The 25,411-nt window shown below is 39.6% G+C and overlaps 2 protein-coding genes across 2 annotated transcripts in view; one reads left to right on the top strand and one right to left on the bottom strand.

The window, feature by feature from the left end:
- LOC105569020 (neuronal acetylcholine receptor subunit alpha-7-like) overlaps nt 1-25,411 on the bottom strand; it is a 218,285-nt gene that overhangs the window by 33,479 nt on the left and 159,395 nt on the right. The window contains exon 4 of the mRNA XM_012025139.1: nt 24,025-24,134. Within this exon, the coding sequence (XP_011880529.1) occupies nt 24,025-24,134 (110 nt within the window). The remainder of the gene's footprint in view (nt 1-24,024; nt 24,135-25,411) is intronic.
- LOC105569019 overlaps nt 2,054-25,411 on the top strand; it is a 197,893-nt gene continuing 174,535 nt past the window's right edge. Inside the window, exons 1-3 of the mRNA XM_012025138.1 lie at nt 2,054-2,144; nt 8,914-9,093; nt 9,413-9,460. The gene's annotated coding sequence lies outside the window, so the exon portion shown is untranslated. The remainder of the gene's footprint in view (nt 2,145-8,913; nt 9,094-9,412; nt 9,461-25,411) is intronic.

The raw sequence follows: 25,411 nt of genomic DNA on the forward strand, positions 1-25,411 counted from the left end.
CTCTCTCTCTCTCTCTCTCTCTCTCTCTCTCTCTCTCTCTCTCTCTCTCTCTCTCTCTCTCTCTCTCTCTCTCTCCCTCCCCCCCCTCCCCCCTCTCTTTCTCTCTCTCGAGTTAAACGAACCGGCGCGGCGTCTGTTTGCAACGGCCCTTATTCGTGTCAAATGGAAAGCGATGGAGATCGGGAATTATTAAGTGTTGCGATATTTACGGACGAAGATTATTTCCTCGTTTTGTTCCCGGAGTCTCGCGTTCGCGCCTTGATTTCCCATCAATCTAGCGCGCGTCATTTTCGGAGATAAAACGAAGCGGATCGGAATAATACGCGAATCGACAATTGATATATCGGCCGTTTATTAATAGCGTGCGTGTCTCGCGTAATTTATGAGATCCGCGTTTAGCGCGCGTTCGCGACGCGGAAACGAGCGTGTTTTGAAAAATCGGATACCCCCTCGCTCCCGCGGTATTTATTCCCTCGTGTCGCGGGTACAAGATAATAATCGTCCGAAATATCGTACGTTATTCGAAACGCGGAAAGTGCACGGAGGCGCGGCTACGGGAGCAACAGGTATAACATTGCCCTGGCGAATGTCGCGTGAAGTAAGCCGTACGATTTTCGAATCGCCACGTCGCGGATATCCGCCTCCCACGAAAATTCCCCCGCCGTAAAGCTGATTCTACAACGCGAGACTCCGGGACGCAAAACGCAAGGCACTGTAAGCACACCCTCGGAAAGGAATTTCTGTTACCGAGACGAAACATATTCTCGACGCATTTTTATTTCTCGCGGCCTCATTTAGCACAAAAATGAGACAGTATCAAAATTAAATCAATAATTCTTATTCCTTTCTAACAAATTAAAAAACATTGACTTACTAAATTGAGACAAGAGTAACTTATTAATAAATTTAATAGGCGTATTCGGTTGCTTGCACTTGTGCACACTCAGTGCACACTAAGACTCGTTTACAGTCAATTCTTATATTTAAGGATCATTTTAAATACCTCTTGAAAGACAGCTCAGCCAGTAAAATGATCCGTACAGCATCTGTACAAATACTTTTTGGCTAAATACTCTCAACGTGTATTTAAGACAAAGTTAAATATAACAATTGATATTTAAGGATTATTTTAAATACCTCTTGAAAGACTTCTTAGCCAATAAAATCGTACAGCATCTGTATAAATACTTTTTGGCTAAATACTCTTTCAACGTGTATTTAAGACAAACTTAAATATAAGAATTGACTATAATCAAGCCTTAGTGCGCTCCTAGTGCAAGCAACCGAATTCGCTATAAGTTTATATATTCTTGCGTTTAGAATAAATTTTCCCTCCATCTTACAACGCACCAAGTTGGCACCAGGATATTCGACAAAAGACATTTTATTTTAGATTTTTAGATTTTAGAATTTTTCATTTAAGATTAAAATATTCCTTTCTCCATAATAAATATGATTGGCGCTATATCGATCCTATTTTATGATACATTGAAGTGTAATAGCATTGGATCCGGAAATGTTTTCTGTGGATGCACGGGCCACGGTCTTACACTGATAAAAAAATATCTTAATCCAAAAAAATATTATTTTACTCAAGAAAATTATTCATTAGGTGGCTCCTAATAGCTTATTAACTTAAATTTAAAAGATAATAAATTAAACTATGCATTTCTTTAATTTAAGTATTTATTAAATATCAAAACAGTAGATAGTTTTAAATTTATAAATAATTTACTTTAATTCTATAAAATGTTTACTAAGATATAAGTTTTACAGCGGAGAAAATTAATTTACTTAGTTAAAAAAAATTTTTTTGTCAGTGTACACGCATATTTATTGGCTACAAAATAGAATGTTTCTGGACGCAGAGATAGAAATTGGCCAATGACAGTCGATCATTCTTCTCGTATTTGATTGCGATTGGTCGCTTTCTCGCGTTGCGGCTTAGCGTCTTGCGTTTTGCGTCCATTGTAGAATAACGTAGTGAAATGCGCGATCGCGTACGACCAAGTCGGGACTGCGAAGTGAACGTCGTATTTTGACAATTAGTTTGATTAACCACGATTTTCGCGCGTGAGCAGTGGACGAGTGGCACGAAGAAACTGCTGCAGGACGAGAGACGCCGTCAACGGAACAACAATGTGGTTAGTAATTAATTTATTATTTATTGGTTGTGGAATAAATTATTTCTTGGCCACAACGTGACGAAGTAACTGAGTAAAACTTGTACGAGAATCTTTATATTTTTATTATAAATGTTCGTGGCCTTGGAGTAGCGAAGGAGAATGCGAACTTCACCGGCGGTTAGTCAGGAATTAATTATACGCGGACGATTTTTTGGTAGTAATTTATTCGCCGGTCAAGCTGTCGTGAATGTATGAATGATTCGTGTTTTAAAAAGATATGACATTTCATTCTGAATATTACAATTGACACACTTTTGCAATGAAATGTACGTAAATCTAAATAATTGCAAATACTAAGCCTCAGAAATATAATTGCAGTAAAAAAGAGAAAAGGGAACGAAACGAAGCACAGGTGAGACGTTGAAGAGGTTCCGTCTGTGCGCGTGGAGTTTTCCTTCTCTCAGATATTTAAATGAAAAATCGTCGCGCGGGGTGAACGCGCTCGTGATTTTTGAATATAATTTCATTACAACAATAAACGTTATCAAGATTTTCTCGCGGTGCACATTTTACGTCTACCAACATCAGAGAGTATCGAATTTCTCCCATAAACGCCCGATGTAAAACGCTACGGGATTTCTGTTCGGTTCGATCCGCTCATTTCGCGCGCTTTATCCTCCTCGTGGCCCGAAATTCTCGCTGCGGCGACCCCGCAGAGAAATATTTGATTTTGAATGGGATGCACCGGGGCGATTCCGCGAATATAAGGCCGCCTGAATGGTATACATAATACACTCCCAGTCGCATCCGGGCGACTAAGGATTGGTTGGAAAGCGGCCAGTTGGCCGCGACCCAATCCGTTATTTCATTCTTTTCGAATCCACCCTCTGTGTACCACACCGCGTGCTCGTCGCTATCCCCGAGCCACCCCGAGTGCGCCCTACGCGGGCTCCCGCTGCCACACCCACCACTGCCATCGTCATCGATAACGGCGAGCATGTTTCGTCTTCCCTTCCGCCCTGCGCGCCGAGAGGCGAGTCGCCCGCGTTTTTCCTCGGAATTGAAAAACGAATTATCCACGACGAAGCTTCTCGCATGCATTTATGACTTCTGAATAAAGCTCCGTTCGGCAACGTCACTCGAGTGCCCCAGTGTATTATTTTATCCTACTTTACCATGCGGTGAGCAACAATGAAACTGATACACTAGGGCACTCGGGTGATGTTTCCACGCAGCCCGAAATGGATCGGATCTGAAAAGGTGTAAAATACGTGGAAGTACAGACGGATTGAATATTGTTAATTGCTCGCACAGGGCATCAATTTTGTGCCTTACAATATAGGAAAAATGCCAAAAATGAACGGTTTTATCTCTTTCTGAGGGGACAGTTAGAAAGAGACAAAGCTACTCACTTTTAGCCGAGGAGGAAACCGCCGAGGGCATTGTGGTGCACAGATTTGCGGCATTACTGGGCATTACTAGGCATTAGTTTGGGCATTAAGCCTTGCTGGGGCATTATAAAGATAAAATAAGATAAAACAAGATAAATAAGATAAAATTAGATAACAAGATAAGGTAATGCCCGCTGGGCATTAATGGGCATTGGTGTACAAGATTTTGATCAGCGGTTTCCCTCTCGCTTTTAGCACTTTCGCTATAGTGTAAGACACAGAATTGACCCCGAAAATTGCGTAAATATATATGTAGCTTCGTTTCTACAATGTTATGTCATCCCGGCTCTGCTACGTGCAAATTTATTTCGGTTCTCACGGTCGCTTGTCATTTTTACCTCGTTATCACGAATCACCGTTCGCAATGCAAACGTTGATTTCCAATATTTACAGATCATCATCCGCGTTTGCTACGCTTGAAACGGTAAAATTACTGGTATAGTGAATAATACAATTTTGTTAAGACTCGATACAACGCATGATACAATCTTACTTGAAAATTGTCAATCTATAGAGACCCATTGAGCCCAGTACTGACAAACGGTCGCGCGAGAGTTATTATTTTCCGATTCTCTCTCTCTCTCTCTCTCTCTCTCTCTCCTTCGTTTTATTTTTTCACGTCGCATCCTCACGCATTTTTATGCGTTTTCGTTTCCGCACAAAGGTTGCGCGCGCGAGAAGTGTCGAGAGGCAAAAAATTGACCTCGCGTCCGTGTTCCTTTGCGCGAGCGTTCATTTAACGTGCGCGCACACGATATACGGCAAACAAGAGCGTAATAAATGGCGTATGGGGTAAAAGACCACATGGGCATATTGATTTCGCAATGCACGCGTTATCCTCGTTCCGCTCGCCTACGTGCGATCAATCTTCCCATTTCTGCATGCATGCAACACCGTACGTGTGCCTCGATAGAATTTTTCCGACCTTTCCATGTTGCGCGAGTCGACTAATAAATTTGTAACGTCAACAATTGCGGGAGGGGGGGGGGAAGGCTTGGCAATCTTAATTAATTGTATTCGAGATTTCATTTATCAACACGTGTCGCATTGGTTTTTACGTTTCACCACTGTATGATGTTATGCGCATATTTTTTTTCAACAACTGCGATATTTTAATCAATGCGGGCGAGGAAGAAATCCGATAAACAACGGAATAAATCCATATCACAATTAAAAGCGTTTTTTTTTCAATTAAAGCGCCATGATGTGAAATTAATAACTGCGGGGCTCTCGGAGAAAACACGTTGTATCATTATTGAATTAAATTTCGATTATCGCGAACGTTTTGAGGAAAAAGGTTGATTACATCGTCCCTTCCGCCGATTACAATTTGACAGATGTCGATCGTCAATATACGGGCATATTATTGTAAGATTAACGAGTCGTATAAAATTTATGCTCTGCGTCAGAAACTGAATAGTTTATATACGAATCGTCATCCATCATCGATTTACAAGATAAATACTAAAATTCAAGCTCACACGCGAGAACCGCGATCGCCGGTTATCATTGTTAACTGCTGATATATTTGCGATCATCAATTACGAAAAATTAACAGGGGGCTAATTTATGGCTGTTCAAACAAACGTTGCCGCCGCGAGCGGTTTCGCGGGGGAGAGCGGGGGAGTTCGAAATTTTGCATTCCGCAAACGTTTCATTACGCTTCCGCTACATTTCGTTAATCCACGGCATTTTCACTCGGCTCGCCGTGTCGGCGGCTCAATGATAATAATTAGAAACTGCAATCGCGACAATTGTCGTCGCACGACGGCTCTGAATTAAACTGCCGTTTCGTTCGCCGACGGCGGCGAAGCCATTGTCGATTTGAGACTCGTTCGCGCGACGTTACTTCCGCCGATGTAAACGCATTATTGCCTGACATTTGGCAGAGTCCTTTCCCTTGAGGTAGTTCGCGAAGATGTTCCCTGGAAGATCGTTCCACGCCCGTGTTGTTCTCGCGACGTTTCGGAGTGAGAAATGATTCTGAGTTATACGTGCGAATTATTCTTTCACCTCTTCCCGGAGGTTCAACCCTTTAGCGGTGCAGAAAAGTGCGGTGAAAGTGAGAGAACGGGGAGTGAAAAAAGACCTTTTCCGATGCACAGTTACGCGAAAGAGCGGTTTAATCTTTAACGAGATCTAGGTGCATGCTCTCAGTAGCCTGCTATAAACTTTGAATATTCTCGCCAAGTTTAATTCTGACTTTGCAATAAGTTGTAGGTAAAACGTGCAATGACGATACGATCGCGCTCCTTTTGCTCCTTTTGACAACAGGTTTTCTCAAAAATGTTACGTTATTGCCGTGATAATCAAGTCCCGATAGCGTCAATAGCATATTTTCTTACAATTTTATTAATTCTAGGTAAATACTTATGTTCTTACGTTTATCCTTTCTTATGTTCTTAGGTTTATGTCTTTTTAAAACAATGCAATTAATATGTATATCTCATTCTGGCAAGTCATTGCATTTGAGTGCCATTTATTTTCTCTTGATAGACAAGACCGCGGCTCGTTGTATACCATTAAACTTAACCAAAGCCAAACCGGTGGATTGGCAATCGCATTTCCCGACAGATTAATACGGAATAACTCTTGTCAGACTATCGGAAACGACCTATTTTCAATATCTCGCAATTACCACAACCGCCAATTTCTGTTTTGTACCATCGGATAGTACGCTGTGGGCAATATTCTGGCTTTTCACAACTATTATTGGTGTCGGTAGATACGGTCAATTTTTGTTATTTTTTTCTGATTTTTCTGCCAAAAATTCGATTAGATTAAAATACAGCTAAAGAAAAGTAAACGCGGAATAATAAAAGAAATTGATTTAATAATTATTTTCAAATCCGATGAATCTAATATTCTTAGAAAAGTCGATATTTTGTAACATCTCTATATCGTTTTACGGAAAACATTAAATACGCAAGGATCTCGTAAATGTACACATTTGTATATGCTGTAATTTTTCACGAAATGTAGGTTTTTAAGATTACTTAATCTTGATGGCGATTATGCACTTACATTAGTGGCGAAAGTAGATAATTGCATACGGTGTGTAATGCATATCATTGAGAAAGGCACACGATAACCGTAATTACTCTAATAAAGCGTAGAACGTTTAACCTACTTGCGAAAAATTCATCAATTTCTACTAAGACTCGTACCATGACCTACTTTATTCTACATAATTACAAAACGAAAAAAGATGAATGCATAAATCAGTCCAAGTTGGAGGTAGAAAGATATTTTAGACAATATTTGAAATTTAATCTTGAGAAAAATGTTCTTTTAACAACAAAGTAGATTGCATAGTTTTATTATATTTACTATAATGTCCTGGTGTAACATAAAGTTACATAAACTTCCATTTCCAATTTTTTATCTTAATAATTTCAACTTAGACGCCCGAAGTTTGACTTAATTAAAATAGAATAGACTGAATTAGAATAGAACTTTAAGAAAATTAATTCCGGGCAATATTTGTAATTTACATACGATTAAAATAAATTTTAATCTTATAATAAAAACAAATCTAAAAATATTCGCAAACATAAGACCCCTAATATTTTTGAAAAATGCCGCTGTCTTGTAATACTTTTGTTTCTTTCGCGAAAAACATTTAAAACGCAAAAATAAATATATTATATAATACATAATTTCATGTCACATGTTTGTCAAATTATAATTAAAATAAATGTATTAAACTTTCGAAATGCTATCGACTGATTGTGAAAATAATTGATCATTATTTCAGATAATGCTAACAAATTCTGAAAACAAAGCTCAAAGGTGCAAAAATTATAATCCACTCATCGAAATTGGTTTTGGAAAACACAGAATGTAATATACGTGATATGCCTTTGTTTTATAACACGTTAAATATTTTGTAACGATCGGCACGCGAAGGTGGGGTATTTGTTTATGCACGACGTATCGCGCGCCGCGGGTCGTTTACCTTGTTAGTGTCGTGGCGACATTCGGGCAGGTAGGCCGCGTCGGGAGACGCTCCAAGATTCATCATTCATTCATTCATTTCTCTTCGGAACGTCGTCGTGGCAGGTATATTGGGAGATGTAAATACGACTACTGCTTATACGAATAAAGCTAGCGCCACACTAATGGCAAGTCGTAACGCTTCTTATTCGTGATTTGTTATTTGTCGTTTCGTTCGCGTTAACTTGGACAACTTTTAACTTTTACCTGTTATTACAAAACTTGCATCGTAAGTCTACAATTGATCAAGTTTCGATATTAATCACAAAACCACTATTTTCGTCAAAAAATCGCTCGGCTAGCGCATCGCGACCAAATTTTCCTCCGCCCTCTTCACAAATTTACGAATCTCGAGTCGCGCATAGTGTGGAACTAGTTTTAGTAATAAACAAAGTTTTAGTGATTCAACAAATTCATGTTTAACGATCAACGACTCGTAAGCGTATCGAGACGGCGGCTGTATCGAAGCAAGCTCAGTGAGACTCTCTTTACTTCGTAACGCCATTGTGGCGGGTATTAAGAAACGGAAATTCGATCTCTTGCTACGTGTCTTTTTTTACAATACATCGTATTTTCGAACGGTTCGGCGTTTACTACGTGCGGCGTATTACTCGGCGCGCTATCATTCACCTTGTTTTTGTCACGCGGCGACCTTCGTGCCGCGAGGCGCTCCGTACCGGCTCATTTCACATCGGAACGTCGTTGTGAAAGGTATCGGGGGACGCAGCGCGATTACTGCTCGCGAATATGTAACAAATCCGCGTTTAACTGTCACGATCAACGTCTCGTAAGCGTATCGAAACAGCGGCTGTGTCGAGACAAGTTACGAAGCATCTTTACAATCGTCCGCTCGCACTATCAAAGACTCATAAGCGCGGCGACGGTTACATGTCGACAGAATATGTTAAATTTTCCGCATGATTGATTCATTTAAGGTAAAAAGGGACGAGGATCGAGAAAATTATGTGTTGTTTAACGATGTTCGTGTTGAGCGGGGATTATTTCTTCGTTTATTCGTAGAGCCAAGTGTATCTCGCGTCTCTGTGCGCCTGTGACTTTCTTGTCGATGTAGTTTGCTCGTCGTTTAAATGGTGAGTTTGAGTAATGTACAAATCGACAGGTCGAGTGACTCAAGCAATGTGATGTATCGGTTTAATAATACCAGTATTTCGCGAGATTTATTCGATCAAAGTCTATCATGCGTAAAGCAAACAGATTTTCTGATATTTCATTGTGCATATTCCGAGTTCTCTGCGGGCTTCTTTTTAATTCGCGTATTTATTCTTTCGTCTTGTAACATGAGATAATAATTGATTCAAAAGTTCAATATTTGCTTTCAGGTATCCGACAATCGTATAACGTAGCGCGGAGTGTCGTAATTCTAGTAATTAGTGCGCGCGCGAATTAAACACGAATAAGTTTTCGCGAGTGAATTTCCGCGAGTGAATACTGTGCAACGGTGCGACCTGAGAGGAGGACGAGGCCTGGGAGGCATCGGGCATCGGCGGAGCAACGATAAGGTGAGTAACTTGCATTTTATAAATTGTTGTTTAAAAAATTGTCTATTTATTTGAGTTATTTATTTGAAAGATTAAAAGTGAACTGGAGAAGAGAGCATTGACTTAAAAAATTTGATAGGATTTTAAAAAGGGAGCATTTTTTGCAATTTAAACAATTATTTTAGTAAACATTTGCTTAAAGAAAGCTGGAGAAAGAAAGAAATATAAAAAGAAAGAAATAGAAAGGGATAAAAAGTTGGAAATACGCGAAAGTAATTTTGATCGAAATATTAATTACTTTGAGCGCGTAATAACTTGGATTTATATTTCTATTTTACAGTTCAGCTAGTAATGCAGTTTACAACTCCGCTGCCTGCGTATCGTATCGGTGAGTGAAATTGTCTTTTATTTTATATTTGGATAACGGATTTGTGAAAATTACATTTAAATTTATCAAGTTAACGACGTAAAAATGCTGCGGATAAATTGTAACATTATGAATCTTACGAATCCGTTGTCCTAAAATGCACTGGCCATAAATAGATTAAAGGCGGATAAATAGAATAATTGCTGGATGATCGATTTATTGGCGGTATCGCCGTGAATTTGTTAATGCGTTTCGGGAACGGAACATAAAAAATTGAGGCGATCGCGAACAGCGGAGCGGCGAAGGAAGACCCCTGCAAGATGCATCTATCTTGTCTCGCTGTCATTCATGCGCTATAATTTATCACTCATCATATATCTATCGCGGCCGCTGCATGCAATTTCAGCTGCTCGATTGTATCCACGATATCTCCGGTACTGTTCGCGCCCGCAAGGCCCGAAAACCACTTAATCTTCGTCGAATGGAACGAGGGATCGCGGGGTGGATAGGCGGGTTTTGTGAGAAACAGAGGGTAGGCGAAGAAAGGACGGGGAATGACAGGGAGGCGGTTGCATTCGGAATTGCATACTGCGAATCGGACTTTCCGGCACGAGCCGACGCGCTCCGATATACATTGTCCGCTGTTCTGCGGAATCCGCAATTTGTTATCCTTATAACGTAATTACTGATAAGTCGAGCGACGGAACTGATTCAGGTCCGAATGACCAACGGGTTAAAACGACCGGAAATCGGCGCGGATAATCATCGGCCACGTTTCGCCTGATATTGAGATTGACCGTAAAAGCTTGTCAATGACCGTCAAATCGGAAAAGCTCTTTGCGGGTGAATGATCGATTGCTCGTTACGGAATAGTCTGTTTTAACGCTCGGAGATGTCGGTTTACGCATAACGTTGGCGCATACGTTACCATATACTCAGACTGACATCCGTTAATGCCCTCACGCGTTTATGCATCATAAATATTAAAGGAACTACTGCGTAGGGACGACGTCGTAAACTAACGTGCAAAACAAGCCTACTGAGAATATACTTCGCTCAATCATAGTTTGATAAGCAAGTACCTTTTGCGTCGATACAGAATGTAGACTGTAACGTTGGCATATTACGCCATGAGCGTTGAACATATAATGTTGCATGCACAAATGCAAAGATATAAGTAATGTTTCTTCACTTGAAATAAAAGCTGATCTACAGTGTGTTGTTTGCGTCTAGAAGTATTCTATTTTGCAGCCAAATAAATGCAATGTAAAAATTTAATGAATTGTACAATCGAATGTATTATCGACAAATTTTTCAAGCGTTCCGATTTGCTTATGTAAAATAGAATGTTTCTGGACGTGAAGAGCGCATTGTAAATTAGGATCAACTCTCGCGAACGATTTTGTGTTCCTTCGTTAAATTCCGCAGATAATTAGATATGTTAGGTTTCGCGTTTTCTTTTCCATTTTAACATTAAAACTGATACGTACAATGACACGAGAATTAATGTGTGACGAATGCTAACGACATTATCTATTTCTGCTATATTATCCAGTTGATTAGATGAAACTTTACGACTTTGCGGAAGAAACTAGCTGCACAATTCGCTATTGTTAATTGCTTGGAACGCAACTATTACGTTTAAGGAAATTGATCTGGGTATAATCGCTGACTGGTGGAATAACCGAAACCTGACCCTTTCCTTTATGCGGTAACCGCATACGATGGGTTAGGTAATTGAAGTGTCATGAAAGGCGTCGGTATGCTCGTTGGTTTAATCGGGAATCTTCATAGCGCGCCATTGTGGACAATCTCGTTGAAACGTATCCTTGACTGAAGATGCTTGCGTATCAAACTACGAACGAGCGGTTGCAATCGAGAGAAAATGACGTTACTCTTGATCATTCTCTATTCTAATTTAATGTCATTAACTTTTTATTTGTAATTTTACTCGCAATTATTACGGTGAGTTAATTACTATTTGATAATCATATATGATAAATATAAATAGTATGCAAATACATAATAAATAATGAAATGGTTTCATAATAATTAAATTTGGAATGAATTACAAACTAGTTAAATTTATTGCTATTTTAAACTTTAATGGTTTTTTTATTTGCTGCTCATTTCCGTTTAAAATTATTTTGGTAATGTCTTTAGTTGATTGTGATTTGTCGTAGGAACATTTAGAAAACATTGGAAAAATGATCCGCGTCACTTTTGTCACATTTGTCATTCGATCTCGGCACTTGCGGCTGCATTCCTTTCTGGGATGAATTTCTAATATGAGCCTAATTCGATTGGGCTGATTAGGCACGCTATTGGCGAATTTACGCGCGCATTACCCGCAACCAAAACCTGACCTGGCGGCCGCATTCCGGCGCATGTTCGTCGATCGAGATACCATAAAAGCTTAGGCATGTCGGCGGATCGACATTCATTATGTATCGGCAAACACGACACGAGCGGTCAGGATGTAGGGTGAACAAGGGGGCTGCAAGGCCGGCGGGGAAAAGAATGGCGGGTGAAGAACCATTGACGGGCCGGACAGGGGATCGGCACAGAATTTAATCTGCTTTGGCTTGAATTTCAAAATACGCGATGGCTAATGCATATTGCCTTTGGCGCCGCTCCAAGTCGCCCATGCAGTCGAATCTACCCTCCTCCTTTTCCCACCCCCCAGCCGCGTTCGCCGTCATCGTATATCTGTTCTGCCGAACTCCCCACTATGTGTCCCACCAACCCCGTCGCCGTCCCTTCCCGGCCAGTGTAAACTCATTTTGTCATGCATTAAGCGGCGCGAAGCATCACGCTCTTCCAGCCCTTTCTGCTACAACTTCTCTGTCTCTCGATATATCTGTATCTCTATTTCTCTGTCTCTCTCACTTCTCATTCCCTCGCCTCAAACGATATTTATGCCATACTAATCGAATATCTCCTTTATATGCGCCTGCATATACAAGCATTCTCCCTTTCTCTCCACCGAGTGCCCGTCCCTCGCACTCTCGCCTCGTTGCAGTGTCTACGACGATGGCCTAAAATCTGCGGGCCATCTCGTGTAGCCCAGCAATCAATTCCGGTGGTCGCTTGTGCGGTAACGAATCTTAGTGTGATCGACTTGTACACACGGACATCGGTTATTGAACGTGCTTAAAATTACAGTATACAAGTAAACTCTCTTATCAATATTTATGTCGTTTAATAAAACGGACCGGACTCGGTAATAATGAAGCAATTACTTATAAAAAAGGAGACTCGAATTGTCAGAGTAATTTTCGTAAAAAATCGCACGTTAAATTATGAGTACATTTATTACTTAATTGCACTATAATTGCAGAATTAAGAGACGAGTAATACTTATATTAAACAATCACATTTATAAATTTTCTTCTCTTTGTAACGTAATGTAGTACAGTATAAGTAACGTGTAACATAACGTAACGCAGCATAGTCTAACGTTAAATGCAAATTAATATTTCATCGATGAGCGCGATCTTGCCGACCTGGGAAGGAAGCTCGTCATTAACATCTAATTGAGAGGATGCGAATAGACGGAAGGCGGAAAATTGCGCAAACGAAAAGGGATTCGATTATCGGCGATCCCGGTATCGTATCGAAACGAACGAAATGCGCTTAACATACTTAGGATCGTTTGTTCCACTGCTCCGACTAGCGATCCGAATCAGTCTCATCACGGCTTATTCCCATCCGGAAAATGGTCGAAAATTGCTTTTTCGCATGCACACCCATCCGAGAAACGTCAGCCAGTATCCCATTATTTCGCTTCTACTATCAAGCGCTATGGTTTACAAAAAGTAACTTTGGCTACCAAACTCTTATACGTAAAACATTGCACCTGTAATTAATTATTCATGTTTGTCGAAATAAAAAGATTCGAAATTAAATTTTTACGATCCTGAAAATCATGCATTTTGCATATAAATTACAAATGTGCGCAAATTTAAATAACTAATCTCACTAATTTATCGAAATAATATCTACCGATTAATGTATGAATTTATTCATAATTAATTGCGATTTTATTCACAATTAACTGTCGACAATTGTCGAAAAATTTTTCCCTTTTTTTTCGATGGCAAAGACGATATCTAGCCGTGAAAGAGTCACCTGGCAGGGATAAATGGCCAGTGCGCAAAAGTCATAAAATTTTTATAAAGAAGTCCCACTTATTTTTGCGACCGCGACGTGTTAGAATCTCGGGGTTAAGAACAAACATTCTGAAGTAGGAGCTTTTTTTGTCAGCCGGCGCGACAATTTGGTCCCACTCATAGACCACGAGATTTCGTTAAGTGTACTAAGAAACAGATGTTCTATTGCGGGCGACACCCAACCTCAGATTGTCCTTCAACGACTCTGCAAAATGCAGTCTGCTGCACTGCTTTAAAATAATCGCACATGATTTAGTGAAACGAAGATGGAAAATACATATGTGACAAAGAAATAAATTTGTCGGTCGTTTCAGGAGGGGCGATTCCGATTTTTTCCAATTTTATATAAAGAGAAATAGCAGTAAAAAAATGGATTAATATTTAAAACGTAATTGTATTCATAGAATTTTTCCGCCAGATGAAGTATTATATTTTGCAGTTTTTAAATTTTTGCTGTGAATTGACTGCAAGAAATTTAAGAAATATTTGTAAAATAACTATCACAGAGTTTCGAGACGTTTTATATTATAAATTTGTTAACGTAAGATTAAACAATTAAATTTATTGCGATATTTTGTTTTATTGTTAGATTAATAAAATTTGTTGTTATTATTATAGATTAAATTAAAGTAAATTAAAATTCGTTTAATGAATGATTTAAATCGAGTCTTAATCTTTCAGTTTCTTTGATTTCACCTACTTAAATTTTTACTGGAATAGATTACTAGCCCTCTGCCCAACTCACCTGAAGATTAAATTTTTTAAAAATTAGTTATCTATAATTAATACGTTAATTCCTGCTTCGTGGTTATTTCAACAATTTATTTTACCGTTTCGTTTAAATTCGCTATGTTTCCAATTCTTTTTAATGCTCGTCGATATAAAAGCAAGTCGATGGGGGACGCGCGTGTGAAAGTAGAATGAAAATCATTTAGCCAAACACGCGCGTAAATCGTCGATTGATGGTATCGGTAGCCAATGAATTAGCTTTCCCTTGCACGATGAATCACTCTGATTTACTGGCAACTACGGAGTTGTATTTAAAGGGATCCAGTGCTACACCATCAAGGGTCGTAAGAAAATTTGAGCGATAGAAGCACATTTCTTACAAAGTCGCATTTACATTTAGATTAACTCGTATAAAAGAGACGTGTTCTGTAATAACATTGACAAAATCAGGAATTGTAGGAATGCTGATTTATTAAATTTATAGTATAAGAGTATTTCATATATTTAAAAGCGGGAATCAAATTTCTAAAATTCAAAGTTTTTATTTCTCTCCTACTGAAAGAATCAAATAGGACTATAAAGTTGCGAAGAAAAGGATCTTTAAATAACCAACGGACAGTAGATTTACATAACAAAGTATTTGCGAGTAAAGATTTTATACAAATAAATAACGCGAATTACAAATACGTGCCAGTAGTACAACGAAACTTTGGTCAGACAGACGGTACGTACAATATCCTAAGTTTGGTTCAACCACGCGCGTATTTCTGTAATTCTAACGCTTCAAGTGAAACATTTTTAATCCGTTTTGTCCAAACATTTTATTTTTCACCAAGAATTATTTGACGCCAGTACACGACTAACAATAATTAAGCTTTCAATCGATCATAACTGGCAACGTGTTTTTAACACAGAAAATTTATTGCGAAAAATATTACCTCAGCCAGGGTTTGAACCTGAACCTCCCTACACTCTAGGCGGGCGTCTCACCAATTCGACCAATTTTACTTTTCATTGCTTGATCGTCGTCTTATAACATATTCCTAAATTCTGTTAGGTTTACTACAAATTAGAAGACCAAAGTTTCTTGTGCTATTGAAAACTTACTGCCCATTATTGGTATATGAATGTATGAATGAATACTGAGATTTCAATGTGAGCGTTACGAGAAAACCTTATACGTTGATCGATATCCCAGCGCTGTTTAATCTTACGAGTTTTCAATCTCTTCGGCAGCATTGTACGGGTATAATACCTAAAGTACTTTCAATCCGCTTATAACACCGTATCATTATCACGCAATTTTCCTTTAATGGAAATGTCGCCGGAAGCGTTACGTTTCCTCGCGTACAACGCGGATAGCGGTTTGCATTTGCACTTGAACTTGCGGGGATACACGGTGCTTCGCGAGTTTGCATGCCCCGAAGTCATCGACATAGTATGGAAACGCGGTGGGGTGTATGCATTTGCCTGAAACATTAATTCACGACGATCGCTTGGGAAGTAATGTGTCTACTAAACTATTCGCTCTTCCTTTGAACCCACGCGGGAACATAAAGTACGCGGTTGCGTTCGCGCTAACGTTAGGTAGGACGTATATTCCGCGGATCGCGATTAATCTTCGAATAAAACGGCGACGAATCGTCACGATCGAAATATCTGTCCCATGAGGACTCTGCCAATAGTATTATTCAAATAACGTCAAGCGCTACGACAAGTTTGCAATTCATCTTTCGCGGATGCGTTTGGTACGCGCTAGATATAAGCTTTACGCGAAGATGACACATCGGACGAAAGGATCTCGCTGATTTTATATAATTACTCTGGAAAATGTAATTTTTATAAATTTAAACTTCCCAAAAACGTCTCTGATCGTCGGGAACATTTACTCAATTTCATATGCAACTAAACTGTGCATCTCTGCCAAGGAAATCGATTTATCGTGCATTATAAACTTTTGCTTCCACTTATTAACCGAAACTAGTACGCTGTAGTCCTGTAATCTGGGCTGAAAAAGAAAGTTAATTTTTTCTTGTTGTGGGGTGTGTGAAATATTCACACTGACATGGCAGCTTTTCGGAACCAACCGCGCGTTACAGCGGAAATTCTCTTGTATCGCCAACGTAATGCCTGGAGTGCGTGTTTATTTAAAAATGCCGACTTGCAATACGTTGTTTGTAAGAGAAACTCGATTTTCAAACGTTTTTCGAGCGTAGCTCGACTTCGCACGGTGTATAAACCAATACACTTTCATTCACGTTTACGCGCCAGTGGCATTCGCGTTTATCCGCGGAATTAACTTATCGCCATACAATTTCTTGCAATTTACTGTTGCATGTATACATTTTTTGAGTGCACGCATTATCGCGGCATCGCATTAGCAGCGCGCATTATTACACTATAAGTTATTACTCCTTTCTATTTTTCAACTTTTTACCATGGTTTATCCATTGTTCCGTTTACATTTATATAATTGGTTGTTGCATCTCGTTTATTTTACTTACAATTATTGTACATAGATATTTCCGAGGGGGAAACCGCTGACCAAAATCTTGTACACCAATGCCCACTAATGCCCAGTGGGCATTACTTTATCTTATTGTATCTTATTTTATCTTATTTTATCTTTATAATGCCTCAGCAAGACGTAATGCCCCAAAAATGCCCTAGTAATGCCCGGTAATGCCGCAAATCTGCTACACCACAATGCCCTCAGCGGTTTCCCCCTCGGATATTTCATTTTTCATGAGATAGTTTCTTTTTAGGAGATAGCTTCTTTTTCTTCTCTTTAAACCCACAGATAAATTTAATATCGCCAGTAGTTTAAACCAAATGATATGTAATTTTTAACGACCTGCAAAAACGTACTACAACGTTTCAATCCCGAACTTGGACCCTTGTCAAGTAATCTGTTCACGCACGCTCAGAAAGAATTTCTGTTACTGAGACAAAAAATATTCTCGGCGCATTTATATTTCTCACAACCTCATTTAGTATAAAAACAAGACAATATCAAAATAAAAAGTCAATAATTCTTATTCTCTTCTATCGAATTAAAAAAGATCGACTTGCTATATTGAGGCAAGATTAACTTATATAAATGTAAGTTATTATATTCTTGCGTTTAGAATAAATTTTTTCCTCCATCTTGGCACCGCGATATTCGACAAAAGACGATACGTACTATCATTTTATTCTGGATTTTAGAATTTTTTTAGTTAAGATTAAAATATTCCTTTCTCTATAATAAATATGTTTTATGATACATTGAAGTGTAATAGCATTGGATCCGGAAATTTTGCCTGTGGGTGCGAAATTGTTAAAGATCTCATATCGATTGTTTGGCCAATATCACTATGGCAGTAAGATATTAGTAAAAAATATTGCACGCTTTGGTTGAAGAGTGCAAAGTCAATTGAAGTTGCATCGTTGATTGTTAAATACGAATAAAAGTGTCAAGAGGTGTGTGTTGGACACGAGATCAGATTAAACAATCAGATTTAACGATCGACGATGCAACTTCAATTGACTTTGCACTCTTCAACCAAAGCGCGCAATATTTTTGACTAATATCTTACTGTCATAGTGATATTGGCAAAACAATTGATATGAGATCTTTAACAATTTCGCGAACAGATTACTTGAGGAGGGTCCAAATCCAGAACCCTTTAAAGTTTTTTAAATGTCAAAAGAGATTTGTAACTCATTACTTATTTGTAGAAAGTCGTCAAAATTTACAAACTTATTATTATTTGCAGGCATATCCTTGCGTAACGTTTAATACGATAAATTCTGAGCGTATAGCAACAAATCGGCAATACCGAATGTCATATCGGCGAATGAATCCATTTTTGACACTTCGACAGACATTCCCGGAGAATAAACGCGCGCGTTTATCACCATTGATATGCGACGGAACGATCCGTTATATTTTTCTACATAAAACTTTGCCTGTTCTGTTGGAAATTCACTTGTTCGTTGTTTTTGCTATTCGTGGCAATTTTCCGAGAAAAAAAAAGAAACCATCAGCGGCGCTCACCCTCGCTTGTCCGCTCGCGCACACTCGGGCCATTCGCCGCAAAATGAATTTTCGCCCCTATCGCTCACTGTTGATGAGTAGTCCGTGAAAAATGGCCAAGTTGACGGATTGACGTACGAGTAAGAAGCGTAATATCGTATAACGGTCTACTCTTCTACTTGGCTAGACGATTCCTCGAGATGGCATAGGCTGTTGCTGCAAGCATATTTTTTCTGCCTCAGGCAATATTGGCTCAACCAACAAATAAAATGTCCCGTAAGAATTAAAACTGTTGTGCTGTAATGTCGCGTATTCGAGAAATATTTATATTATTGGGGGAAAAAATCTCATATCGGCGAAAAATTCAATCTTTTGAATTTTTCGCTTTATTTCGCAATTTACAATGGAATGATAAATTTCTTTGTGGTAAAGTACAATAACTTTTTAAATAGAAAAATATTTGTTATCATTAATGTCGCGTTCTGATCAATTTCGCGTTTTACTTGTCATGATGTACTTACATACGTAATTTAAGTCTTGCAAGTTTCCGTATAATTAGTGCCCATCTACAACAGAGATTTAAACCCTAAGCCTTAAGAAATTGACTAATCACAGTCGCGTATTCTACTCATACTTGACCGCGATTGGTCGATTACTTAAGGCTTAGGGCTTAAATCATTGTAGACTGGGACTTATGCAACGAGATGATCGATTCTAGGCCGTGCGAGTAAATTCGAATGAACTCGCTAAAAGTTGTATCTTGTAACAATTATCGTTGACTCTTTGAACGACATTTAATTGAAGGTTAACATGTGACGCGAGATTGGCCGGGGTCATCGTTAACAAGCCAAACAGAATGTTGGGATCGGGAGAGCGAAATGGCGCAGAAGCGCCCGAATGAATAATCGAAGCGTGGAGCGTGAGCTGAATGCGGAAAAATGTGAATGCAGACAGTTTTTGATACACCTCCTGTGGAATATACTGGGTGTCTCGTCGCGGCACCCTGAGAAATATTGTATCAATAATTGAATACCCCACTGTCGCGCGTGTGACGACGTTCATAAGTATTAAGACGTTTGCATACGAGAGTCCTAGTTGGGTTCTTCTCGTCTTTTAGCGTCGCTTGGCACACCTAGTGGAAAATGTAAAAGCTTGCACGGTTCTTGAATAACTCGAGTAATGTATTTAACAGTAGACGGATTTAGTGGGCGAACTTAGAAATGGAGAAAATTCATTAGACCTTGCCTGTAATATGTATAATTACAGACGCGATAAAATGTAATCATAATCCGTCTCTCGTTAATAGATCCCGAAATTGTACGAATTCATTTAGCGTGTCGAGCTACGGGGTGGGAAGCTCGCCGACACTTTTGCCGTTGAATTCGTCTTGGCGCGATTAAATTGGACAAAAACGAAAGTCGAGCAATCAAAGTCGCAAATCGACGGACAAAGTTCTTGCCCGGCGACCGCGTGGAGATCGGTCCATTAAGCGTTTCACTTCGCCGGCAAGTTCGTCAGCCATTCGTTTCTGCTAATGCATCGCCGGGCGAAGTTTTAATTCGACAAATACGACGACGGCGTCGGACACCCGATGCATTACCTACTTAAAGACAATGGCGTGGCCGCAAGCGTTTTCCGACAATGTATTACCGTCGGACGGAGATACTTTCCCTGATTCTCTTTAAATGGTGGCGGTAGCTTTGTTTTTAATGCGCGCGACCCAGTTGGCTCGGCGTTCCATTTTGCGCGTTGCACCTATCTCCGACAGCTTAAAGCGAATTTACGTGGTGCATTTGCGACGATCATCCCGGACGATCGTCATCTCGAGCCGGTGATTCTTCTCGCTTCGCATCGCGATACATCGAGCATCGAGTCGCGGCGTTACGACTTAGCGACGCGTGACTGCGAGAGTCAATAAGGAAAACGCGAAAGACGCACCGAACGCTCCGCGTTAGCGTTCAATTTGAACTTTGGCGTAAATCATTCTCCGGAATTGCCGTCGTGTACTTTTGCAAAACTCAAGATGCGACAGCGTCGCCAGTGGGGGACTGTTTACTAATTAGCGTCGTCTCAGTCCTGTTCGAAATACGACGAGTTCGCGCGAAGGTGCAGGTGTCTTTTAACGGCTCGACGTTACTTCGAGTTGTTAACCTATTTTACTACGTCTTGCAAATGAAATTCGCTCTTCGGGCGATACACGACGTTGATATTACGTCGTCGCGTGAAAAATGCACGGCGTCGCTTCCGCTTTTCCGGCCGCTCTTAAGTTCCGCTTTTCAGTCAATTGGTAGAAAACCGTACGGGTGATCCCGGGCCAGCTAGTCGCTCGTACAGAATCGCAGATACCGGGGGGATGAAACCGCGAAGAGAAGCGGCGATTGGCCTGGGACACCCTGTGTGCAGAATATGCGCGATAAAATCGTCTCGGCGACGTGCACGTGTAGACCTGCACGGACCTGGATGAAAAGTGGAGCACGGGAGAATTGCGCCGTGACGAAGCGACAAAGCAGTTAAGTGATCGATCAGTCCTTAGGTGTGCACCATCTTTGCTGCTGACCCCCCCGCGAAGCCCCCCTCCTTTCCCGCGGCTGCGTTATATATTACGTGGTCCGTGCCCACATAATAACGTTGGATGCATCGCATAAAGGCATCGCGACGGAGAGCGATTATGACCGGGTGCATGCCCGACAAAACACACTTGCGGCCGGTATATAAAAAGAGTTCGTGTGTACGACGTCTGTTGCAATCGACGGCGTTATCCTCGCGTTAAACCCGCACGGTTTTGGCGAATTAGGTTACCGCGGGCAAGTAACAAAACTTTTTGTTTTTTTACCCATCGGGTTTTTAGTTTACAAACAAATTTCCGCGGAAACTGGATCGCGGCTATAATTAACGGGAAACATCTGATGCCGCGCGTTAGAAAATTATGGAGAATAATCGGGTCCAATTGCAAAGGGACTCGCTCCGTTGGAGCAATGTCGTCTGCACAATCGAACAATTGCGTGTTCTTTAGAAGAATTTTGTGTAACTGAAAAGGAAAATGCACAATTTCCAGGACATTCTGTATAAACTAAGTATTTGCGTAGACCTCACCCCCCCCCTCCCCCCACGAAGCATGACAATCAACGAGTTTAAAAGGAACAAAAATGTGTACAATGCCGAGCCGTTTGTAATTTAAACATACAAAATTCTGAACGCAGCGAAGTATAAAATACTGAAATGATTATATTTCGTACCTTCTGCATTCTCTTTTTGTCGAGCGAAGTTTTTTTTAATGAAAGTTTGCTTTATCTGTCAGTGAGCGCAAAGAGCGAAAATTAAATAGCGGAAATTCTCCTCACCCGGTGTGTAAATAATTCACGGCGCGGGCAAATTCGCATTGTGAGGAAACGTGTCGAGGCTCGCTCTAAAATAATTCAACGACGTTTTATCGATCAATTTGCAACTCACTTGGAGCGTAAACCGTCTTTGTAACTGACCCGATGACCTGCAGTATATAATATGGTCGCACGTTGACGTTGGCGCAGTACATAAACGCAACTATGCGATGGACGTTGCACGGGGTGCGTTTATAAACTTTCTCACGCATGCACGCACACCATGCATGTGCGTCCTCACGAGTAGATTGCATACAAAATAATGAAAAACGGCGCGGCGATAATAATGCTGCAACGTGCGACCAACCTTTCATGGTTAATTAATTAATGCATGCTACGTTTCGACACGTTGATTGAAAGATAAATATGAGATTGTGATAGCAATCCTGTTTAACTTAGAGAGGAACCTTTTTTCAAGCATAGCAGCATAACTGAATTACGCGGTAATGCCGTTATTAAATAGATAATTTTGCAAAAGTCGCACGATTCGGGGAATAATAATAAAGTTCCGATGGCCCTTCGTACTCAACAACCATCGCGCGGTATGAAACTCATCGTGTAGCGGCGAGTCGAGGGCCCAAATTTTTAAACAAATTACCATAGATTAACTAATCGATTAACTGATGACGCATCGCGGTCGTATATTACTGCTCCGCACCCCCGTCCCGCAGTTTAGCATTATATTATGTGGTTACAACCGTGCAAGGGCAACTATGTGAAACACGCTTGCATAATCGATACGTGCGATTTCGGCATATTAGCAGCGTAAGCATGTACTGGGAATTTCCGCGAACAATGGCCCACGCCGACAATATGCTTTGTTAAAAGTGGCGAACTCCGTGGAAAAATGTGTAAAACCAGTCGTTACGCGGTTGTCATTACGGAACTGATGGTATTTAAATATCCGCAGGTGGCGCCGACAAAATATTATCGCATATTACTACGGTATTTATTGCATATAATTTAGATCGCCAAAGTGTCCTCAAATACAAAAGCGGATTATTTCGAGACCTTTTTTTGTCCCTTATCTTTCCATCCAGCACGGTGCTTTTAATCGCATACGCTTAATTGTCGATACCTACACAGTACGAGAGCAATTTCTAATATGAGATAGCAGATTTTCAACACCCAAACTCAATCACAAATCTTGTTTCGCTACAATTACACGATCTAACAATGAATTTTCCATTAAACAGATCTCGCTCCAAGGGTAATAAATTCATGGTGGCAAGCCCGCTATCTCATATTAGGAGCCTATCTCGTAATAGGGGACTTTCCTCTACATATATGTATTATAGATCTTTTTCTTCACGTATCTCCTGCCTTTTCACGCAAAATTCTATTTGTAGTAATTGATTATACGTTGCACTTACATCACGCATTATTATAACATTATCATAAAATGGATAGATATATGTTTAAATAAACGTTTTAATTACACGATTAAAAAATTCGTTTTCGGTACGTACTACACTGCAAAACGATAATTACATTGAATATTTTATATGTTTACGTTTCCGTGACTTCGTCAATTAAAAAAATATGCGAGTCGAGTGAGGTATCCCCGTTTTAAATTGCGTTCAGTAAACTCCAATATGCAAGATAAATGTTACGTAAATTTATCGAAACGTTCCATTGCTTTGCCATTCGTTCGGGGAGAATATATTTTTTTGATGTTAAATGGACGCTACTCGAACTTGTACTTTCGTGGATTAAATGCTATTTTACAAACTACAATGTATAGGTAGAATATCTTCTACAATTCAAAAAGGTGGCTTTTCACTCTATCCTAAGCCTAAATGGCGTTGGCCAGCCGACAAAATTTTTTTGCCACGGAATCTCTTCGGAAAAGACTGAATTTCGTTAGAAAATGAAGGCAAAAGTCTTCCGCATAGTTTTAAATTACATTTGGTACGACGTAAACGTCAGATATCACGAATATAAGTTTTAAAATACAATTGAAAATGACAATAAGTTATTGTAATTTAGAAAATACTTGATTTTCTCAATGTCAGTGTGTCTGTATTTTCTGATTCATATTCAATTTCTGATTTCTACAAATACATAAATTATTATTTTACATTAAAATAATACCTTGATATATAATGTATATAAATTCCAGAACTGATTCGAGAATCTATATAAAATCTTCAAGAATATCATAACATATATTATTCCATATCATTTTATACTTCAAGGATCCATTTGCTACGTAATGCGGCAGAATATGAAACAGATGCACAGGTGTACGTAGAAAATTTTAATAAATGTAATATAATTTTACATTACCTGTTATACATAAGAACGTCAGGTTTCCACAACCGATGCGGCGGTATTCTGAGGTCTCGTACACCTCCGTAGTCCGAGACGTTCCATCTCATGTTTACGTCGTTCCATTCCTGTAATTAAATGAAAATTATGCAGAGTTACATGAAAGAGAGTTATATTACAAGGAATTCCGTCGTCAGTTATTAAAGTTATAACGAAAACAACGATCGCTCTTCAAAAAAAAACTTCAGTTAAATACTAATGAAAACTGGAGGTTTAAAATTTTGCAAATTTTACGGTCAACAACCTTTGTAGCTGCGTTATACTTTCGTAAAATCCCCTTGTCTATCGCAAATTAACAAATATATTGACTAAGAAATCTTTAATCTCGGTCAAATCTAATTTCGCGCAATCAGGAAAGAGCACAGACGTTGACACACATATCTAAAAAAATCACGTTCGAATCACTGCGTTTTCTCTAAAACGATATTGACGTTATCCATTTTTCAAATAGTAAGTGCCGACCTTTGCTTCTCGCGCAAATATTTTAGATTACGTCGTATACATCAAGTAAACGCTACAACATTTCAATTTAATTCTCGTCCAGAGAATTTACGAATGTGTTATTTCGCGAGTCGAGTCCCGTCCTTTTACTCCTATAACGTACAAAGTGCACCTTTGGGAAGCCACAGGCGTGCTGTTCATACACATAAATTCGATAAATTACTTGCAGTATCTTTTACCATTTGCTTGATTTCCTTGATTCTCCTCGCAATTTCGAAGTAAGTTGCGACAAAGTCCTCACTTAGGAGTTTCATACGGTAGAAAAATAAAACGGCACTATTATTAATTGTAAAACAGGCGTCAGAAGTCCCGAATAAACTTTTATCATAAACAAGTTTGAAATTTAGCCGGACACCGGGTACGATGGCGCCCGCTAATGCTCTTCCCGTAGTTTTCAAGAACATTTTTCGAACTTTCCTCGCGAGTTTGCGTGACTTCTCCGAAGCGATTTAGGAGCTTCGAAGTATTCGTGGTTCGAGGTGCCTCTCACTTCGGATGTAGCCCTTCCTTCCTTCGGCGGAGCGGAAATGAAAGAGACAGGATCGATCCGACCAATGTGGCCGTAACAGGTCGTTGCGCGTTATTTTTGACCGTATTCCTTCAAGAAGATTATTCCGGTCACGAAATGAAGTCGAAGAATTAGAAAGAGGACGTGACAATGTGTGTCAATAACGTTTTAATGTACATTAATTAAAAGATTCTATCTCCCTGTCGCTTTCGAACTCCGCACACGTCCGCGCCTTTCTTTCTCTTATTTATTTGAGTTTATAAAGCTTCTCTATCATTTTGAATCAATCCTTAAATTTATGCTTACAATGATCGTCTCATCTTATTTTCTTATCGC

This window comes from Vollenhovia emeryi, unplaced genomic scaffold (genome assembly GCF_000949405.1).
Source record: "Vollenhovia emeryi isolate VEMERY1.0 unplaced genomic scaffold, V.emery_V1.0 DF939126.1, whole genome shotgun sequence".
Classification (NCBI taxonomy): Eukaryota; Metazoa; Arthropoda; class Insecta; order Hymenoptera; family Formicidae; genus Vollenhovia; species Vollenhovia emeryi.